Source organism: Arvicola amphibius, chromosome 10 (assembly GCF_903992535.2).
Source record: "Arvicola amphibius chromosome 10, mArvAmp1.2, whole genome shotgun sequence".
NCBI classification, from domain to species: domain Eukaryota; kingdom Metazoa; phylum Chordata; class Mammalia; order Rodentia; family Cricetidae; genus Arvicola; species Arvicola amphibius.
Window position 1 is genome coordinate 39920167 of NC_052056.1, and position 22008 is coordinate 39942174.

The window sequence follows — 22008 nt, forward strand, 5'->3', positions numbered from 1 at the left end:
TAAATAAAAGTATTTTATTTACACACATAAAGTATTTTTTATTGAGCTCTACATTTTTCTCTGCTCCCCTCCCTGCCTCTCCCCTCCCCACTTCAACCCACCCCCAAGGTCTCCATGCTCCCAATTTACTCAGGAGATCTTGTCTTTTTCCACTTTCTACTTCCCGTGTAGATTAGATCTATGTAAGTCCCTTAGTGTCTGCATTGTTGTCTAAGTTCTCTGGGATTGTGGTTTGTAGGCTGGCTTTCTTTGCTTTGTTTAAAAACCACCTATGAGTAAGTACATGTGATAATTGTTTTTCTGTGTCTGGGTTACCTCACTCAAAATAACGTTTTCCAGCCCCATCCATTTGCCTGCAAAATTCAAGATGTCGTTATTTTTTTTCTGCTCACACATACAGTATTTGTCATGGGATCCATAATTAGAATATAATTTTATATTTTATTACAGTTTAAATCTTAGAAATTGTGGTTTTCCACTTTATTTGGTTGTCTTCATTTTTGTGTCATGCCAGCTAGTAATGGATTTGTAAGCAATAGGGAGGAGGACGTGGACTTAAATATTGGCTGTCCCCGTGTGGAGCTGGCAGAAGACTCCCATGTTCCAAGTAATGAGCTCTCTCTGAGGATACTGCAAAATTGGAGAAGGGTGGAGACTCCTGCCATAGCTGAATGGAAGGTGGGCTCCTGCCAGATGTGCAAGGGACGGCATCACCTTCAGCTGGCTGTTGAGGGGTGGGCATCTCAGATGTTACCGGCTCCTCCTCTTCAGCTGCCTCTGTCCCTGTGCAACACTAATAGGCCCTGAGCTTTCTGGTACCCTAACTAGGCCTCCAGTCTCCCCAGAGAACACAGCTGTGGTCTTAGCTGGTCTGTGGTTCACTCTCTCAGCAGTAAGTAATGTGGGCCACCCTAGGGACCCTTTTTGGGATGAAGTGCTCTTTCAGGGAGGGCTAAGATTGGTTAGTCAAGAATACATAAAGGTCAGCAAATGGAAATGAGGCCCACACCCAGCTGTTTCCTCCTAAACAACCTCAACACCAGGCTAGAAGGATTCGAGGATAAGAAACTAGGCACATCTCCTCTCAAAAGCTCCAAAGTTCTAGTGAGAAAGTGGAAATAAACCCGAAACCTTGTGGGAAGCTGGATCATGGGGCCTGTTGCTAGGAAATGTGGTGCTGGCAGAACCCCGGGATGCTGTTTGACTCAGGCTAGGGGTGACTTTAGGAAATGCTTAGGGACCATGATGGCTCAGCTCTTAACGCTGCTCATCACCCGGTCTGATACCTACGACGGATCCCTGGAATCCACATAATTTCCGCTGATGTTCAAGTTGCCCTCTGACTTCATGATCACTGTGATGTATGCACACGCATGTGCACACGTGTGCACACACACTCATACACACAATCAATTAATGAAATTTAAAGAAAGAAAACCCTCAAGGCCATGACCTGGGTGGCCATGAAGAATCGTACAAGTGCCCAGCCAAGAAAAACAGCAAGGCAGGTGGCAGAAGGATCATAGCGGTCAATAGGGACACCGCTATCTCCTTCGTTCGTGCTCCTTTGATCTCGTCCTCTCCTTTGCCTTGACCTCTGTCTCCTTTAATCCCCCTCTCCTCTCCCTCTTCTTCCTGTGGGCGGTCTCACAACAGCAGTGCTGTGTGTAAAGACTCCTGAGATCTTGCTGACAAGTGTTGCCCTCTCCCTTCTTGCACGGGCATCTGGAATCCTCCCCACACGTAGAACTGGATTCCTTGTTGCCTCCACCCCAACCAGGAACCTGGCTTAGGACCTCTGATCCCCTTCTGTCTGTGTCTGAGACTCTGGGTTTGCTGAGAAATAAGGTTGCAAAGGAAATGTGTCTTCCCATGCTCAGATTTCAAAACCCGGCCCCACAGTGACTGCCTCCTGCCCCTCAACAGGGCTAGGAGCAGCTGTGTAGCAGCCAAGGAGCCTGCTGAGTCCCCTCCCCCCAGCAGCACCACAGCTCAGCATCAGGGATACTTCCCATTTTTTTCCATAACTTGTCCCCCTTTCTCCCATCAACTACTCAGTAATAATAAAATCACCTTAACAGGAGCGACTGTCAGAGGTGAGATTTGCACAAAACTGCATGCAGTCCTTTACAGCATCCCAGTTTGGTACGAATAGTCACCAAGGACAGACAGAAAGAAAAGCCACTTCCTCAAAGCTTTGCAGCCACCAAGACACAAAGCCCGCATCCAGTCAATGTCTGCCGACTCGGGCCTGCACCCTCTGTTCACTGCCTTGGTGCCCGTTGGGCAGCAGTGCAGTACCACTCAATGAGCTAAGTGTATGCAAGAGACTGGAGCCCCAAGCCTACCCCCCTGTGGGAACAAACAAATGAGGAGGGAAAAAAAGCGAGCAGCCAAGCAGCACCTTGAAAATGCACCCAGGTTGCAAGGACAGAATAGTCCACATGAACTGGATTTGGAGCAGGGAAGGAGTGCCCAGCAGGGCAGCAGATTGCAGCAAGGGAGCAAGGGAGTAGGAAAGACCCCTTGCAAGAGGGGAAGGCTAGGCTAGGAACAGCACCGATGTCTGAGCAGCTTTGGGTGGGAGTTCAGAAGCTGGGAGATGAGAAACAGCTTAAGAGAGGACAGAAAAGCAGTCTTTTGGTGGGAGGTGGAGGGAGGGGCCCCTTCTGAGAGTGCTGCTCCCCTCTGAGTGTGTGTGTGTGTGTGTGTGTGTGTGTGTGCATGCGTACATGTGCATATGTGTATGTATATGTGTGAGTGTATGCATCTGTGTGCATGTGTGCATGTGTGTGAGTGTGTGCATGTGTGTGTGTAATTTCTATATTAAGAATGTAGGAAGCATGCTCTGACTCTCACCAGGGGGAAGACATGATGCAAATGGCATCTGATGGAAGCCACTCTGCCGGGCATTTAGGGTTAGCAGAGACGACCTATCATGAGCCCACCAAGTGACATGACTGACCTGGGTTGTCTAATTAGAACACCTAATAATCTCAATGACAAAACTGTTCTGGAAGTTTTCTAAAGTTCATTTGGCAAATTTAAAGTTAAACTGCACCCTGAAACAGTGGCTAACGAAAGGATGAAAGTATATGCATTTGAGAGTAAATCAAAGTTTATTTTGTTACAGTCACCTTGACTTGTACAAGGTGACGCAGGTTGTGATTTGGGTTTTAGAAAACTGAGTCAGGAGATCAGGGGAAGTTCAGCTCTGGTCACCAAGCAGGCACTGATCTTGCCACCATTCCCATTATGATGGGAGGGTTTTCCCCCTTCTTCTAAAATCGCCCCTGCAGAGATCAAGGACTTTTAGGGGACCTTCCAAGGTCAGTGCTATGTAAGGCAGCAGTTTAAGAAATAAGATTCCTCCCCAGGCCCCAGCCTTTGTCTTACCTGAGCTTCCAAGGCTGAGCCATAAAAGCAGTCCCCACAGCCAGAAGCATCTCTCCCAGAGGCCAGGAGGCATCGCTGAGCTGGAGTCTTAGAGCCAGTCTGAAGGAGAATCCTAAGGATCACATAACCCAGCCTCCCACCAAACATGCAACACCCACTTGGGACTTAGCAATCATTAACTGACTCCATGACTTATAAAACAAATAAATACATAACTCTTCTTATTTGCTTAACCTCTGGAGTTTTCAGTTTCTTCTTCTCAATGAAAACGAGCACCCTTCCCACACGTTTTTTTTTCTTAAACCAAGGCGGGTTGAAACACACTGTTCTTCCTCTCTGCACCAAACAAGATCAGGAAATGACTTTCCACGCCGCTCCCATTTCCCATTATGAAATGTCAGTGATGAGCAGGCCAGCCTTTCATCTCCCCGTGGTTACAAAACTCTCACTGGGATGGAATTTCTTGGCCCTGGGAAGACCGAGCCGTCGGAGGCTGGAAACCTCTTTCACTTTTGGATCCCTGGAGCCTCACCCAGGGTGCAGCTCACAACTGTGCACACCTACTGGACAGGGTGAGAGGAGACCAGGTGTGGCTCCGCAGAGTGCTACCTTCCACAGCCTCCTGGGTTCGAACGTGAAGTCCAACCTCTCAAAAGACCTCCTGCTGCCGAGTGTACAGGTAAAGGAGCAACAGTAGAAAAGGAGGTGACACAGCGACACTGTCGGTGGATGTGCTAGCGCTGGGCCTGGAGCCATGGAATCTGTCCCGTCATGGGACATCCTCACTCCGAGGGCCAGTGGAGACCACAGGGAGGGGTTTCCTTGCAGCCTAGGACAGAGCAGCGCTCCCGACAGGCCAGCGGTCCTGTCGTGGATGCACACTGTCACAGGGCAGGGACCTGACAGCAGGCAGGCTCTGTGAAGGGAGTGCTGTTGACATGTGTGTTTACAGCCCTGCCAGGGAGCACCGAGAAAAAGTAGGTATTTAGAGCAAGACAGGTTAGGCCCAGAACACGGGCTCTGCCCTGGAAATATCCATGGAGCAGCCTAGGCAATTGGTGAGTCCCTGATTCAGTGACAGACCCGGTCTTAACAGGGGAATCAACAGACATGGACCTTTGGTCTGCACACACACGCACGCACACACAAACACACACACATGCACACACACATACACACATGCACACACACGCACACACACATACATGCACACACGCGCACACACACATACATGCACATGCACACACACATGCACACATGCGCACGCAAACAAGCACACACACACATACATGCACACACATGCACACACACAGTAAATAGATAAATAACTTTTTAAGATTTACAGTGTATGAAAATGTAGGGTGAAGAATAAGTCTCTACCCACTGTTATCCCCCACTTCCAGGTCCCAGAGTTCCCAGAATGCCCCATGATCACCATTTTCTTATAAGTCCTCTGAAGATAGTCTATCTCACTCCCACCCCTGCCTTTTAGAACAACATCATTGTTCTAACCTATTATACACAATGTGTGTGCGCACATGTGTACAAAGGATTGCATGAATGTGCATGCAGTTTGCAATGACACCTTGCAAGAGTCAATTCTTTCCTTCCACCTCGTGAGGCCCAGGGATCAAACTCAGGTCATCAGGCTGTGTGGCAAGCGCCTGGCAAGCACCTGGCCCCACTCAGCCATCTCTCCAGCCCCACAGACCTTCAGACATTGCCTTTCAGGCTCACAAATGTACCTTAGAACTTCCTCATTCTTGTTTCCAGGATGCTTGGACCATGTCATGAAGTTTGGGCTCCCAACCCCAACGGTACTCATCCTACAACACTCAGGAGCCTAATCTCCCCCCAAGTTCCTCTTCAGTTTGAGCTGAGGGTAGGACATTGGAGTCTCCACTCCTGATGCCCTGTATGTCTTACATGTGACCATGCGCGTGCGCACCAGAACAAGGCACTGTAAGTGAGGACGGCAGCCAGGCACAGAAGAACCATCTCCGACTGACCCAGTTCTCCTTTCTTACCAGTCTCCCTCAAGAGCAATGGCAAACCACGCAGGGAGCACAGCATCCGGAAACAGCAGAGAACTGACCAGATGAATCTGGGCCCTGCTCCAACCCTTCCGCCTCCTCTTTCCCAGAAGCAGGAGGATCATAAATGTCTTAACCCACAGAATAATCTGTCTCCTGTGTATAACACTCAGGGCTGCCTGCTCTCTGAGCCCTCAGCTATTGTGCAAGTTGGAACACAAACCGGGGGCAGCATTCCTGGGTCTTGGGGAACTGGCTAAAAATGCATCCTAGGCTGTGTGTTCTGAGGGTCGTAAGCTGTTTCCTATAACTTGAGAAGAGGACAGGGAGTCCTGTCTTGGTCTAAGACAAGTTAGTAACGAGACTACAGTGAAGCCACTTCTCACAATCTAAAGGCCGCTGGAGAAAGAATGCCATATGCCCTTTGTACCACACCACAAGGTTTAGACCCCGTTCTGGGTTTTGGTTTGTGTGTTTTGTTTTGTTTTTAGCCAGGGCAGTGTTGACAATTGAACCCTAGCCCTGTTACACTAGACAAGGGTTGTGAAATGGAGCTACACCCCAGTCACAGCTTTCACCTTTAACGCAATAATCCTGCTTTTCCAGATGCAGACCTGGGCTGCTTTTGTTCAGATAAAAGGTCAGGTGGAAGGGTAGGGTTTTTCCGAATAGAGAGATGCTGAACCCACAAACGACTCTAAGGCTCTGTCTGTGCTGAGAACCATCTGCAGCTTTGGAATGAAAGTTTGGTGCTAAAATTTTATGGCTGATGTTTGTCCTTAAACTAAAAATTGTGAGTCTTGCAGGCTTATCTCTGGGGTGCAGTATTGCAAGGCAGAACCAAGAGACACCCTCGGGAAACAAAGACGTGTGGGTCCCTTGGATTGAGTGAAACGGTTTCCCAAGGCTTGAAGTGGTATGTCTGGGGCTCTCCCTGTATCTCCCATCTTAGCACAGGCTGGCAGGAAGAAGACGCCAGCTGCCCTTTGTAAAGAGATGTCACCAGCACTTAGGTAGAAGTTTCCCGCTATCACTCTTCCTTAGAGTACTTACCACAGGTCACATGTTTGTGCAGGCGAATCATTCAATCCACAGGACCAGTGATGCTACTATCTCTGCTCTGCACGTGGAAATCAAGGCAGAACCAGGCTAAATAACTCTCCCACGTCCACACAAAGTAGCGGAGAAAGTTTTTAATCTGAGAAGATGATACCAGTGACCACATTTTTATCCTCTAAATGTGGCTACTATTGTGGGTGGTCCATCGCCTCCCAGCAGCCCTCGAGGCAGGCGGCATCCCCTACCTTCCGTTAGTCCTGGTGACGCGAGGCCCAGAGGACATGCCTGGCAGCAGAGCGGGCTCCCAAAGGCAGGCTGGCTTCTGCATGGCATCAGAGCATGCCTTCCTTAGTTCTAATGGCCCAGCCGGCACCATTTCCTGAAGCAAACGTGCCACCTACCTAAGTCTCCCGCATTCAAGGCTGGGGGACCCAGAAAGCCCACTTTAACCTCAGATGCTCCCTCCTCCACTGAGCCGTCGCTGGCAGAGGCCCTTCTGTTGGAGACTTTTTTTTCTCGAGGCCGTGTTCAGCAACCTCCTCATGGGTTTCAGCCTCTCAGTCACTGTCACTTCCTTCCACTTACCGGTTGTACTAACATGAACTTGAAGGTTTTATTTAAATAACCTGTTGTGGGGTGGGCAGAGGTGTTTTCAGAGTAGATAGCCTAGGCTTGCCTGGAACTCATTATGTAGACCAGGCTGATCTTACATTTACTCTGTAGCCCAGGCTAGCCTCAAAATGATGGCAATCTTCTTGTCTCCATCTCCAGAATGCTGGATTCACAGGCATGGAATGCCCTGCCCAACTTAAACTTTAATAAATGTCTTTTAGCTAGAATACCTATTTGAAGAAAGCCCAGTAAGTACAGAGTTACTTCCATGCACTAGCATTGAGCAACATAGCCCAGGGTGTGCTGGGAAGGTCTGTGGTTGGAAGCACGGTTCTCTATCGATAAATGGAAACTTCAGTCCACAGCTTCACAGACGGGGGGAATCAAGGAACTCTGCCCATATGTTGCGTCCTGTGCACCTCCTCTATCTGTTCCCCATTTGTAGCCTTTATAACAAGCTGGTGACACAGATGAGTCTCTGAGCAGCGCACGCTGCCCCAGGACTTAATCAGCTGTAAGAAGGAAGTTGTGGGAAGTCTGGCTTACAGTCATGAGACACACACAGGTCAGTCTGGGACTTGCGAAGGGAGTCTCAAGCGGGAAGTATTGTGGGTTAGAACCCTCAGCCTGTGGATCTGATGCTAACCCTACATGGATGGCATCAACACAGGATTTGAGGCAAGCAGCTGGAGCAGTCTGGGGAGTGGCTGAGAGTCTAGAGGAACAATTGCCTCAGATCCGCTGCTAAGTGTCAGGTGATGTAGGAGTAGGGAAAAGACTTCAATGCTTATCCCATCTTTTATAGTCAAATACAGCATACAGCTCAGCTTCTCTGTCCCTAGCTGTGATTTTTGCATAGACAACAACAGCCCTCTGACCCACTGTGCCATTGGTTGGGTTGCTCTGAATCATTGAACACAGAGCAGCACATTGTCCCTCCTCTTCTTTCCGTTTCCAAATGTGAAAACCCTTAGAAGCCACTCCTAAATCCCAAAGACTACATAGTGATAGTAATAATGGCAAGACTGCCTACTACGTATCTGGATGCACGGGTCTGATAGACTCCAGTTCTACCCTGCAGCAGCCACAGCTGCCAACAAAGGAAAGATGCATGTTTGCTTGTTCCGGGGAGGTAGAGAATGAGGGCTGATGGTGACTGTGGCTGGAGACTGGTGAACATGCAACTTAGGACAATGTAAATTTTGCAGGTCATGGAGGAAACTGTTCCCCTAGCAACCTTAGGCAGCAAAGAAAGCAAATGAAGCACATCGAGAGAGCTCTGTCTGTCCTGCCCTGCTGCACAGGACTGCCCTGGGTCGGGAGAGCTCTGTCTGTCCTGCACGGCTACACAGAACTGCCCTGGTTTTTGGCTCATGTGTCCAATGGATACATATGGCAGGCTCATGCTGGGGCCTCACTTATTGATGTGCTTGGACAATATCCATTTCATTGATCATCTTTTTCTTCGTTCTCATTCTTCCTCTTGTTCCTCCCTCCCTTTCCCTGCATTCCAAGGTCACTGGTTCAGAGTAGTATTTGAAGAGGAGGCTTGAGAAAACATGTCTGAAATCCTGGATTTTCCCAGGGTGCCTGTGCTGAAGTGAGACTCGGCATGCAAACAGGATGTCTAGGGTCTTCTCATGGTTAAAGCCCTACCCCAGATCTCAGCAGATGTTAATATGCCCATAAGTCTCCTGCACTTCCTCCCCCACATTTTAAATAGACCCAAGGGCTTAGAAAGGCAAACCCCAAACTAGTGTGATGAGATCTCCTTCCCACAAACCCAGTGAACACCAGGAAACTGAAATAGAACTTTCAGGAATCAGAACTCTGTGTTTGTACTAAGGGAGGGAAATGGGGTCCTGTCCTTACCCTTGGCAATGAGCCAGGCGAGGAAGCCTCCCGGAAGACTGAAGTGACCATATGGATTTAACTGTAGTGGCTGGACCTTTGCTAGGGCGTGTTCCCTTGAGGCTGACCAAAAAGATACCCAGCCACCTCCCAACAGACTCAGTGTGGGAATAGTGCTATGAATTAGGACTGTGAAACTGGAACAGAAGAAGACGACAGAAAAGCAGCATCAGCATGTAAAGGAGGTGACAGACCCACTAGAAGACAATTAGCAGCTCCATGCCGTCAGCTTGCTATCTGCAAAGGTAACTTGGAGAGTGTGGGGGACGGGAGGCTACCTAGCAATGGATGCTTAACCCACACTGAGTAAGCGAAGCGCCTGCAAGTGTCTGTGCAGAGAACAGAGACAAGCAAACAGATAATAACACAGTGTGTTCGGAGTCACAACAGGGCAAGCACTGAGAACGGCTAACAGCAGCATCCGGCAGACCAAGCTTGCACAGCTTGGGGATGGCAGGAATCCAGCTGAGAAAGTCAGTGCCACAGCACCAAAGAAGCAACAGATTTAGGAGAGGACTTGGTGGCACACCTTGTATCGTGCTGCTCAGAAGGCAGAGGCAGGCAGATTTCTGAGTCTGAGACCAGCCGGGACTCATATTAAGGCCCTGTCTCAAGAAGAAGAGGGAGGAGGAAGAGGAGGAGAAGGAGATGATAGTTTTAAAGTATAGGACTGGGGATGTAGCTCAGCTCACAGAATGGCTGCCTAACAAGCACTAAGGTCTAGGTTTGAGCCTCACACTAGGCACGATGTTGAATGTTTATAATCCCAATACACAGGAGGTAAAGGCAGGTACCATCTTCAGGTACTTGAGGCATTAGAAACAGCCTGGGCTATAAACCCTTTCAGAAAAAAAGAGGGGAGGATAGAGGGAGAAAGGAAGTAATGTACAGCCAGCAGATGGAGTAGTTTGAATAAGAATGCCCCCCCCCCCAAAGGCTCATATATTTGACCGCTTAGTTGCCAGGGCATGGCACTATTTGAAAGGATTAAAAGGATTAGGAGTTATGGCCTTGTTGGAGGAAGTGTGTGTCCGGGGAATATGCTTTGAGGTTTCCAAAGGCCATGCCAGGCCTAGTCTTTCTCTCCCTGCAGCCTGCAGATCCAGATGTAGAACTCTCAGCTACCTCTCCAGCACCAATGTCTGCCACTGTGCTTCCTGCCATGATGATAATGGATTAAACCTCTGAAACTGTAATCGAGCCCCAATTAAATGCTTTCCTTTATGAGAGGTGCCGTGAGCATGGTGTCTCTTCACGGCAACAGAACATTGGCTAAGATAACAATGCTCTTAGGATCCCCACGGGGCCCCTATGTTCTCAGGCCTTATAACTTGCCACTGCATTCAGGACATTCACATGGACAATCTGAGATGTCACAGGGTGTTGACAGCTTCCCTAAGGATGGTCCTTAACCCATCAAAAGTTAGTGAACGCACACTCAAAACTAGCAGGGCATTTCATGAGGACAATGCCAAGGACTGTCTCAGGCAGAGGACCCACCTAGAATGCACCTCAAATGGCCACGGGGATTCCTGCTCATTCACACAGCCTGTGTGGCTCCCTTCCCTCCTGGTCTCACTTCCCTGTTCTACTTCCTGGAATTGCCTCCCAAATAAACTCTTTGCCTGAGTCTATTTGGGGTAGGTGGGGGACCTGATTGAGGAAAACTCAGACAAAGCATTTGGAACAATTCTATGATTAAAAACAAAGATTCAAATACAAGGTGCTTCTGGAAGGGGAAAAGCTGACACCATCAACTGAAATAAAAAGATTCTCAAACACAGAGATGAACCTGGGGAGAGGAGGGAAGCGTGGAAACACAGGAAGAGCACGTGAGAAGGCAGAGCTAAGGGCGCCCAGGGAACTTGGCCTCACAAGTCCGAGCATGAGATCAGAATACTTGAATAGCCTGAGCAGAACCACGGCTATGGAGAAAGAAGTCACCAGGAAAAGAAAGGAAGAAAAAACACCACCCTCTCCTAGGGGCCAAATGCAGTGTCTTCTTTTGACCCAAGAGAATATAAAGCCCGCGCTGCCTCTTCCAGCCGCTGTCGGTACTCCAGCTTCTCATAGTTAGAAGGGTTGACTCCTTTAAAGCCGTGTATCACTCCCCACCAGCAGCCGGCGATAGCTGCTGTGGAATCGCTGTCTCCGCCGTGGAAAAAGGCTCTGTGTGCAAGCTCCTTCCAGGAATCCCCCGCAGCCAGGAGGGCATCATAGGCGATCATGGGGGCATCGTGTCCACTGCTGCCGCCCCAGCCAGAGTAACTCAGGGAGATGTAGAATTGATCCCTCTCCTTCACCCCGAAGGGCTGCTGGAAGACAGGAGCTGACTTGCCATCTGAAATTCCACGAAGTTCCAGGTACTTTTCCCATTCTTTCTGGAAGTAAGACCTGCAGAGGGGAAATCAATTTTTAAAAACTAACGTCAAAAGCTATACAGAAAAGTACCAGGTAGATATGTAAAAAGAGAAAAGTCCAGAATGACTTCAGCTCCTCATACTAGTGTGATAAACTCATAGGGAATAAAAACTGCATTAACTCTACAAGCCATTCATACATTTTTTTTTTAACTAACCACCCACTGAAACCAGGTATGGACTCAGTTGCTCAGTAAGGAAGATATGTGTCTGGGCTGCGAGACAGGAAATAAACATTGGTTCTTCTGTGTTGAGAGCCACATCTTATTATCTCTCCAGGGCAACTCGGGGACATCACGACATGGGCACCCTAAATAAGAGCACTGAGCCCTTTGCTTCTAAGAAAGCTGATGTGAAGTAAGCCATGAAGAGGGGAAGAGGTGGTCTTGTCGCTCAGCTCCTGGGGAAGCTTATCTCTCCGGCATTCTAACCAAAGGTTCTGAAATACTGCTTCAAAGCCATACTGGAAAAGCAAATCTCAGAGAAACAGGAGGTAACCAAGAAAAGTGTGTCTCTGCACAGGCTGCTCATAGACATTTACAGAAAGCTGGAATCAAGAACAGGACTTAGGTGACTACAGGTGCCCACACACCAAGGCATCCACTTGGCTACTTCAGGCAACCATGACTGGAAAGGAATGTGGACTCCTTAGCAGGTGCCCTGGGAGGAACAGGAACGTGAGAGCTGTGACCTCTGAACCCTAGGTACACGGATAATGCATGTGCATACACAGACACTCACCAGTGTTGGAGATTTTCCTCCACAAAGTAGTCTGACTGGACAATGTAGTTTTTGGCTTCTGGTAACACCTCCATCAACCCTCTTCCCCACTGCTGCGGTGACTTGCCATTTACGGCATACGCTGTAAAAAGGGCTGACACGAGGCTTCCCAGGTAGCCTGTGGGGTGGTGGTGGGTCATCCGGCCACTCTCGATGCTCACTTGGATAAGCATGTCCAGCTGGCTGGGGTGAGGGAACCTCAGCCCAATGCACATGGCACGCATAGCAGCTCCACAGCCACCCTCGTGGCTGTTGAAGGGAATCCTCCAGCCATCGGGCCTGCTGGGCTCCAGCTGCATGGCATTCTGCATGCAAGCCCCACCTAGAGTGAGTCAGGTAGAGAGAAGGGTCAGGGACCAAAACAAAGGACCCGTGAGAAGAAAGAACAAAACAGACAACAGAGTTTCTCTGAAACAAAAGGAAAGCCATGAACATATGATATGGATGGAACATATGACATGGATGGAACATATTATATGGATGGAACATATGACATGGGTGGAACATATGACATGGGTGGAACATACGATATGGGTGGAACATATGATACAGATGGAATATATGACATGGATGGAACATATGACATGGATGGAACATATGATATAGATGGAACATATGGCATGGATGGAACACATGACATGGATGGAATATGTGATATGGATGGAACATATGATATAGATGGAACATATGACATGGATGGAACATATGATATGGATGGATATATGACATAGATGGAACACATGACATGGATGGAATATATGATATGGATGGAACATATGACATGGATGGAACATATTACATGGATGGAACATATGACATGGGTGGAACATATGACATGGGTGGAACATATGACATGGGTGGAACATACAATATGGGTGGAACATATGATACAGATGGAATATATAACATGGATGGAACATATGACATGGATGGAACATATGATATAGATGGAACATATGATATGGATGGCCCCACAACTTCAAACCCCAGCCCAACAATTGTCCTTCTTTATATATAATCCTAAGTTGATATTATGAATTAACAAAGTAGCATATACAATGGAGTAAGCCTTGGGATCTCTGTACTATATTTGCTTTTATTTATTTTTGAAAGAAAGGCTTTCTACATAAACCAGGCTGGCATGGGACTCTCTATTGTATCCGAGGCTGGTCACAGACTCACAGTCATTCTCCTGTTTCTGCCTCCCAAGTGCTAGGACCACAGGTGTGCGCTACCATGTATTTGTTTTTAATAAGATCAGACTCAAAACTTAGAGAACTTAAGATCACAGAAGCAGCTAGTCAGTGACCATCGAGATATAATCAGACTCCATAGCTGAAGTCCTCAGTGAGTCGAATAAGAGCCTGTTGGGGTTCCCATTGGGGTTACTGACTATCAGAAAGAGAAAGTTCCAGAAGAGTCATTAGGTTTAGATCAGGAACAACAGAGTGTGGTCATTCCCTACATGACAGGGTAAAAGGAGGCTTGTCCCACTGACCTTTTGTCCCTTGTCCATTTTATGTAAACAGAGACTGCACTTTTATTTACTCTGCTAAGCCCTTGGTAGAAACAGCTTTATTCATGACCCAGTAAAAGTAACACATATACAGAAGGACATCCCACATCATTTCCCCTTTTCTGTCTAAATAGAAAGGAAGGTTTCAACTTTAACATAGTAAAATTACACATAACAAAATGGGTACAAAGCAAGAATTACAGTTACAATAGTCTGTTTGTATCTGGCAAAATTAAAGAAAATATTCTATCATCTATTTTATCTTTGTGAGTCTAAAGTTTCATATTTAATTTATCTTTTATTATAACTAAGGAAAACTATAACCATAACTACCTTTCTTCAAATCCATCAAAGATCCCAGAAGGATATAATATTACCTAAGTAAACAGGAAGTACATTGTAAGCAACCTCCAAAACTCTAGAATTGACAAAAACATCTCACTGCCTGGAATTCTTCTGTAACATTGGGTATCCATCTTCAGCCTATAGGCCCATAGTATCCAGTAGACTTTTCCATGAAGCAGGAAATTTGCAAAACTGGTTTGTCTATATTGGCAGTTTGTCAGTAACTTTCTTCTGTGTCCTGTAGAATGTCTGGCAGACTCTTTCATGAAGCAGGAACCCTGAAGAACTGTCTTGCCTTCTTTTTGCAAGTTCAGCAGTCATTTTTCTGTGGGTCCTGTATGTCCAGTTTATACAGAATACCATAAAGCAGTCCAAGCAAGAGTTTCTTGCCCAAATGGCTAGCTTTGTCACATTGAAGGCAAATTCCATAATGAGTTTCTTTAATGCCCATCAACCTCTCTATAAAGTAATTGGTGCTGTCAGAAGCAGGTATGTCTCACTACTGAAAAAATTCTAAGTTCTTAAAACCTTTTAAATGCAATATTCTGTAGGTCTTTGAAGTGTTGAAGATTCTCTATCTAACTGAAATATATCTCTGTGTATCTAGAAAACCTAACTAATATGACTACAAGTTTGACTATTATAAATGACTATCTATTAATCTGTAATTTTAACTATACATTGCATTTTAAGTGAGCGGTATAAACATAATACCTTAAACAAAAGTAGTGTAACAAAATCAACCTTAAATTTGTATCAACAGACCAAAATCTATACTAATGTAAAGCACTTATCTCTATATCATATTCCCTCCATTTTTTTAGAAAGAGATTGACTGTGACCATTAACCACTTACAACGAACCCCCTTTAAATGAAAACAAACATTTATAAATAATCATTTTAGGAATTTGGGCATTGTTTTCTCCAAGGTGCTTCCTGTTGTTTTTGGGGTGAAATATTTTTAGGGTTCATAGAGACCTTTAGAGAGTCATGTTCTAACAAAGCACATTAGCCTGGAAGGAATCCACAAGTTCTTATCTTCTATAGAAACAAAAGCAGATCTTCTTTTTTAAAGTAACATATCCTTAGACTCAAATTTTGAAGTCAAGATAGCTTTAGAATATGTACGTTGGTTTAGCTTAGCAACCCCCAGCAGTTAACTCACTAACCATTTAAAAATCCAAAGAAAACACAATAATACACATAATTCAGACTCTCTGTATATTTTATCTTTACATGGCTTATTTTTTATTTTATTACTTTTAAATATTTGAGCACATGTCCTTGTGGCACAGTTGTCTAACACTTTGTAATGATAATTCCCCAACAGACTCTTATAGGAAGGGAGGTTGGTCAGGGAAAAGGTGGCCTAAACTTGGAGGCCCCTAGGGCACCACAATAAGTTCCCAAATAGGGTGAGAGCCACTGTGTGCAGAACTGGAACCAAAAGAGAGTCTTCATTTTTCCTTAATAAGAAAAACAAAAAGTTTTCTTTGTAATTGTTCATAACAAAATATAGAAAATAGAAGGAAAATAGCAAATGGCATCTACTACTATAACTTAGGTAGAATTATGAACATATTTATGAATATACTTTCAGACCTCTCTCAACAGAGATAAGCAACTGTTTGCGTGTGTGTGTATGTCTATGTGTATGTGTGTAGTGTTTGAGCACATGTCTATGTGCATACAGATGTCAGAGGTGGCTGCCAGGTGTCCTGTCTCTTTCTCCTGCAGGGTCTAGAGATATCCCAGCAAGCTCCAGGGATCCTCCTGTCTCTTTCTCCTTTTGCACAGGGGCTACACATGTGGTTGTTTACGTGGGTGCTGGGGATTTGAACTCAGGTCCTCACACTTGCACAGCTAGTGTTCTTACCTGCTGAGCTGTATCTCCACCACCTCCCACACCACCCCACTCCTGACCTTCCTGCTTCTGCCTCCCAAGTGCTGGGATAACAGATATGCACCACCACACCTGGCACACGACACTATTTTCATAAAATATTTTTCTGATACCTACTTTTTTATTTCATGGATAAAACCTTTCCATATTCATCTGCAGGGTTTATAAAACTGTGATGCCACCATAGATAAGTTACAAGAATTCAAATATACACACTACTGATGTAGGTGGGTCATCTGTCTATGTGTTACTTTCATTGGTTAATAAAGAAACTGCCTTGGCCTAGTTGATAGGGTGAACTCAGGTAGGCAGAGTAAACCGAACAGAATGTTGGGAGAAAGAAGCAGAGTCAGACAGATGCCATGGAGCCAGCCGCCAGGTCAGACGTGCTGAATCTTCCCGGTAAGCCACCACCTTAATTAATGTGGTGCTACACACATTAATAGAAGCGGGTTAATCAAGATGTGAGAGTTAGCCAGTAAGAGGCTAGAGCTAATGGGCCAAGCAGTGTTTAAATGAGTACAATTTGTGTGTTGTTATTTCGAGTGTAAAGCTAGCCGTGCGGGAGACGGGCGGGACGAAAAGCAGGCCTGCTCGTCACCTCACTACACACTACCATTTCATTAATATTTAAATGCCCCACAACTTTTATCTCCTTTTGGTTCTCTGAAACAGAATCTCACTCCAGAGTCTAGGCTGGCTTTGAAACCAAAGTCCTCCTCAGTGTCGATGACAGTCACCAACCCCTAGTCCCACCAACATTCTCTCTGTCCCAGGAACCACCTGCTCCCAGCAGCACTCACCTGGCGCCCGGCCATCCATGTCTCCCATGCAGTCCTGATAATGTTTAGCTAGAAGGGAATACAGCTGAGCCAAGTTTGGGGATGTGCCGGCTTCCAGGAGCGCCTCTGCCGTAGCCAGGTGCATCACCGTGTCGTCACTGACTCTCCACCGTGCCACATCGATGGCTTCCAAGTCACCCATCTGCGCCAACTGCCGGTGTATCTTCTCCCCATCCCGAAGGAACTCCCACTTCCCATTGAAGTACCCCAAGGCATCTCCAGCTGCGCTCAGCACCATGGCGGCCACATACCTCTCAATCAGCCCCCCACCCATGCTGCGCTTGGCACAGGCGGTCTCGGGGGGACAGCTAAGACACCTGCAGGAAGAAAGAGAAAGATTAGTCAGGAAAAAAAAAAGCAAGTCAACAGACAAAACTCTGTATTTTACTGAGCACTCTCCCTGCAGGCACTTTATTAAATTTATCCCGTTTAATCCTCATAACTGCGCTATGAGAGATTTGCCATTAGGTGCATCTTAAGCCAAACAAATCAAGTGTCGTAAAGATAATGTAGTTTTATAAGTGTTAAGAGAACTGAATCCGGCCACAGAGCTAGCAGAGGCTGGGATACTAGCACAGACCTAACTCCCAAGCCGCGTCTCTAGTTCTGTCTTGGACTCTCGGGTAGAAGCACACCCATTAGGTCCTACAAGTCAACCCAGGCCTGTAGTTTTCTCCTTTAGGTGACATGCAACTTGGAAGTGCATCTCTCCTTGAAGTAGTTAATGACACTTACTACGGGTAAGTGTTCACAGATGAGGAAACAGAAACTCACAACCGAAACGTGCAGATCCCAGACTTCTAGTTCCCTGCCAGAATGCTTTAGGTTACATTACGTGGCCTCAGCCCTGGCCTTAACCTTGGGCAACATCTTGGTGGCACTTGTAAAAAGATAATGATTAAAAAACAAACAGACAAACAAACAAACAGCAAAAACCTCCCAGACGTGTTATAGGGAATGAATGAGTTCCCATAAAGTGTATAGAGAACACAACTTTATGATTATTATCCATCAACAACCAGTTCCATAATTAAGTTTTGCCCACACTCTTCCCTTTTACCAGCAATATTTTTGCTTTTCCATTTAAAAATGATTTATTTTTATTTTATGTGCTCTGGCTTTTTGTCTGCATGTTTGTCTTGCGAGGGTGTCTGATCCCCTACAACTGGGCTTATGGGCATTTGTGATCTGCCACGTGGGTGTTGGGACTTGAGCCTGAGTCCTCTGGAAGGGTACCCAGTGTCCTTAACTGCTAAGCGATCTCCCCAATTCCTGTTTGTTTTCTGTATGGTAAAAGTTTTATGCCGGGCAGTAGTGGCGCACGCCTTTAATCCCAGCACTCTTTTGGAGGCAGAGGCAAGTGGATCTCTGTGAGTTCAAGGCCAGCCTGATCTACAAGACAGGCACCAAAAACTACAGAGAAACCCTGTCTCGAAAATCCAAAAATAATAAATAAATAAATAAATAAATAAATAAATAAATAAATGTTCTGGGCTGGAGAGATGGCTCAGTGGTTGAGAGCACTAACTGCTCTTCCAGAGACCCAAATTCAATTCCCAGCACCCACATGACAGCTAACGATGGTCTGTAACTCCAGTTCCAGGGGATTTGACACCTTCACACCAATGCACATAAAATAAAGTTATATAAATTATAAAATAAATAAAAGTTCTATAATACTAGATCACAGATGATATTGTGTAGGGTAAGGGGAAAAGGGCCAGCACAAGAAACCCGCCCCAGCTCTGATACCTAAGCCAGTGAAAAAAATACATTTTGGCCTGGTAACCACAGCCAAAGAAACACACTTGAGCCCTAGAATCACAGTCAGAAAAAGAAATATGCCCTGGCCCTGAAATTAGAGTCAAAAGACTAAAAAAGGCCACTGAAAGAAACACAATTTGGCCCTCAAACCAAATCTTTGCCTGACCAACTAAGCAGAAAACCAACCAATCCCTGAGCAGACAGGAATCAATCCCTGAGCAGAAAACCAACCAATCCCTGAGCAGACAAGAATCAATCCCTGAGCAGAAAACCAACCAATCCCTGAGCACGAGCTCTAGCAAATCTGAACTCAAGAGACTGAAATCTGACCATTTCCCACCCTGAAAATCTTCTCCCTGGAAAAACTTGTCTCCTAAGAAACCCTATATAATTTGCTTCTTCCACCCTGGCACTGGCTGCCACTCTCCTGGGATTCTTCCCTCCCAATAAATCTCTTGAATGAGGTTTGAGTGAGACCATCCTTCACAGGAATGCACTTTTCGTGGGAGCCAGAGCAGAGCAGAGCAGGGCTGTAACAACTTTTGCTGGAGAAACGTCCCCCCTAGCGGAGCGGAGAAACTACACTCCAACACTCCCGGGAACAGGAGCTGGAGCCCAACCGAACAGAGCTGTTAGATTGGGGAAACCTTCCCTCTAGCAGAGCGGAGTTAGTTACTACACTCCTCCTGCACTCCAGGTAACAGGAGCTGGAGCAGAACCGAGCAGAGCTGTTACACTGGGGAAACCTTTCCCTAGACCAGAGCTGTAAGCTGCTATGTTTGCTATGACCTGTGGTATTCCTTAGCTCCTGATCGCCAGAATACTCTTCCATCCGAACTGTAACACTCAGTAGTCCCTGGCCCCGATTCCCAGGCTGTAACACTTAGCACTCCTTGGTTCCCAGTTGCCAGGATCCCTTTCCATTCAAGCTGCGATGCTTTGAATATTCCCACCACAAATGAAATCCTTGCCAAAACACTGGCTTCCTTGTGTGTGCATTTCTCAAGACCCTACTCTGCGGTAGCCCAGTTCCCCACTGCGCCCATTCCCTGTGACCCTCAGGTTCAAAGCGCTCCAACATCTATCTGCCCACTCTGTCTATCCATCTACCCCATGTACAGGGGTAAACACTCTTAGAGACACAGAGACAAGCTCAGCCCTGCCCTCAGCTCAAGCTCTTCCCACACCCAACTGCCCTTCTTCCTCTCTACTTACCTAAATGCTATCTTAGATTTAGTTCAAGCCCAGGCACTTCCACGGTCCTCCATCTAGCCACACTGCTCAGGACTAGGGCACAGGCCGGCAAAGACCTGGAGAAGCAGTAAGGGGAAAAGACAGACCGAGCATTTGTTAAGAGCCATCTCCTAATCACATTATCTAAATATTTTCTTATGTATAAACAAAGCCTAGGAAGTAGATATCTGTACTCTCTTGAGTTAGCTGTGTGATCATAATAAACAAGGCATTCACTCTGGAATGGTTTCCCATCTGTGGGGCAGGAGGAGGATGTAGATTGTAAATGTTCTCTGAGGTACTGTCTTGGCCCAGGTTTTCGAAGCCAAAGCTTTGCTGACCTCTGAGAACTGAGAACTAACACCCACTCCTTTCCCTCCCAATGCTCAAGGTTTCCTTTCTGCAATTGTCCCCAGTGTGTGGGGAGCCCGTGGAGGAAGCATCTTTTCTCTTTGAAATTCCTTTTCATCCTGGGACATGCCCCAGTCCCAGCCTTAAGAAGTCATTATTTCTTAACCCACTCTAAACTTCGATGGGTCTCATCGCAATCGAACTATACAATCAAAACTGAAGTCCACTTCCAGACTAGCCTGTTTTCCCGGCCCGGGTTCGGAGGAGGAACTGGGAAAGAAGAGGTTAACGGAGAGGGCGACACACTCTGGAAAGTCCTGGAGGCCACTTTGAGGGCCAGGTACGACTCTGGAGGTGAGCGCCCCGGGCTGAGCGGGTACCAGGTCAACCGGAGGAGAGTGGTACAGGGAGTCTGGCTGTACCTGCTGGGGAGAGGCTGGGAGCGCGGGGCGGGGGCGAGGGGATCTTGAGAGCCCAGACGGCCTGAGCTGGAGTAGGGGTAGCAGGCACTGGAGCCTCGGTGTCCCCCGCGTGAGCCCGGGGCGAACAAGGGCGGAGCCGAGAGCCGGGCTCCTGGGCTGGTGAGTAGCGGACGCAGAGCGGCTTCCGGCGGGGCCGCGCCCTCCCCCTCCATTTGCACCGGGCGGAAGGGGTGGCTGTCAGGGCATCCAATCCCCGGGGAAGCGCGGGTGGAGAGAGCGGCCTGGGAACCGCTCTGTTCTGTGAGTCTGCGGTTAGGAGGACCGGGGCGAGCCGGGCGTGCGCCCCTGTCGGGTTCTGCCCCTCGCTGTAAGACGGCCTGACTGTGACACCCATCTCCTAGAGTGGCGACCGCTCGTCCGTTGTATCGCTAGACTGTTTGGGTCTGCATGCTCTTCACGGAAGTGATTCTTACGGGAATTTAGAAGGGAACTATTAGCTTTTCACCCCTAAATTATGGCTCTGGAATTATTAATACCCTAAGGTAGCGAAGGACGCATTGAGCCAAGATGTCGTGTTCCAAGTATAAGCCTGCGCCCCTGGCCACTCTTCCCAGTACCCTCTACCCAGCCCAGTACAACTAACTGTCCCCGGAGACCCGAAAGATGCAGGTCGAGCGCTTGAGCATCAGGGCCATCTTAAACGGGAATATCTGCTTCCGTACAACCACCCCAAACGCTCATCGTAGATCCTGCCTTGGCTCGTCGGACCTACGCAAGATGGACAGAATTCACTTTTAGGAGCTGTGCTGGGATTTGGGCCTCTCTTCTGACGCTGTTTCAAAACAGACGGGAGAAAAAGGCAGACTTCTTTAGGAAGGAAAATTGGATCTCCTGTTAACTTTGGCAAGGACTCTTGTCATAAATAAATCTCCTATTAATCTCAAAAATAACGAAGGAGGCGTTCGTGTGGCGTTTGGGGACGTTTTTATTAAGCAAAAAATAAATCACGTTTTAGGATGATGGATATATGTTAAAACAGTAGGGGGGCTGCTTTGAAGGGCAAACATCAAATTGTAAATGATTACAGTTGCCTCTCAGAGAGAACAAGAGAGACGAAAGAAATTTTAAATGTTGGTGGTTTTTGTTTTGTTTTTTGGGACGGTTTCCACTATATCCCAGACTGGTCTCAAACTCATTCCTTCTATCTCTACCTTGAGAATGCTGAAATTTCCTTTTTGCTACACCACGTTTGTCTTACATCTATTAGAATATTTTTTCTGTATTATATATCAAGAGATTTTTAGAGGAAAATAGAAGCCACAGGCAGCCACTCTGGTTACATAGACCTAGAGTCTTCATGGTACTCTCACGATTTTAGAACAATAACAGGTCCTTTTGTAAGGAGTATTTTATATCCTCT

The 22008-nt window shown here is 46.9% G+C and overlaps 2 protein-coding genes and 1 long non-coding RNA gene across 3 annotated transcripts in view; 1 reads left to right on the plus strand and 2 right to left on the minus strand.

Annotated features, from left to right (window-relative positions):
• The window catches only part of Pla1a (phospholipase A1 member A), a 34193-nt gene extending 30546 nt beyond the window's left edge, over positions 1 to 3647 (minus strand). Inside the window, exon 1 of the mRNA XM_038345228.1 lies at positions 3397 to 3647. Coding sequence (XP_038201156.1) covers positions 3397 to 3469 — 73 coding nt within the window. The 5' untranslated portion in view covers positions 3470 to 3647. The remainder of the gene's footprint in view (positions 1 to 3396) is intronic.
• A 3-nt stretch (positions 3648 to 3650) lies between these two features.
• On the plus strand, positions 3651 to 5577 carry LOC119824773. Its single transcript, XR_005287143.1, has 2 exons — positions 3651 to 4075; positions 5170 to 5577. It is a non-coding gene; the product is annotated as an uncharacterized LOC119824773 (long non-coding RNA).
• A 5114-nt stretch (positions 5578 to 10691) lies between these two features.
• Positions 10692 to 20776, minus strand: Adprh (ADP-ribosylarginine hydrolase). The gene is made up of 5 exons (XM_038346630.2): positions 20589 to 20776; positions 19798 to 19892; positions 16780 to 17135; positions 12173 to 12533; positions 10692 to 11405 (listed from the first exon to the last, which is right to left on the minus strand). The coding sequence occupies exons 3-5, from the start codon at positions 17090 to 17092 to the stop codon at positions 10991 to 10993; spliced, it is 1089 nt and encodes a 362-aa protein (XP_038202558.1). The 5' UTR covers positions 17093 to 17135; positions 19798 to 19892; positions 20589 to 20776; the 3' UTR covers positions 10692 to 10990.
• Positions 20777 to 22008: the final 1232 nt, after the last annotated feature.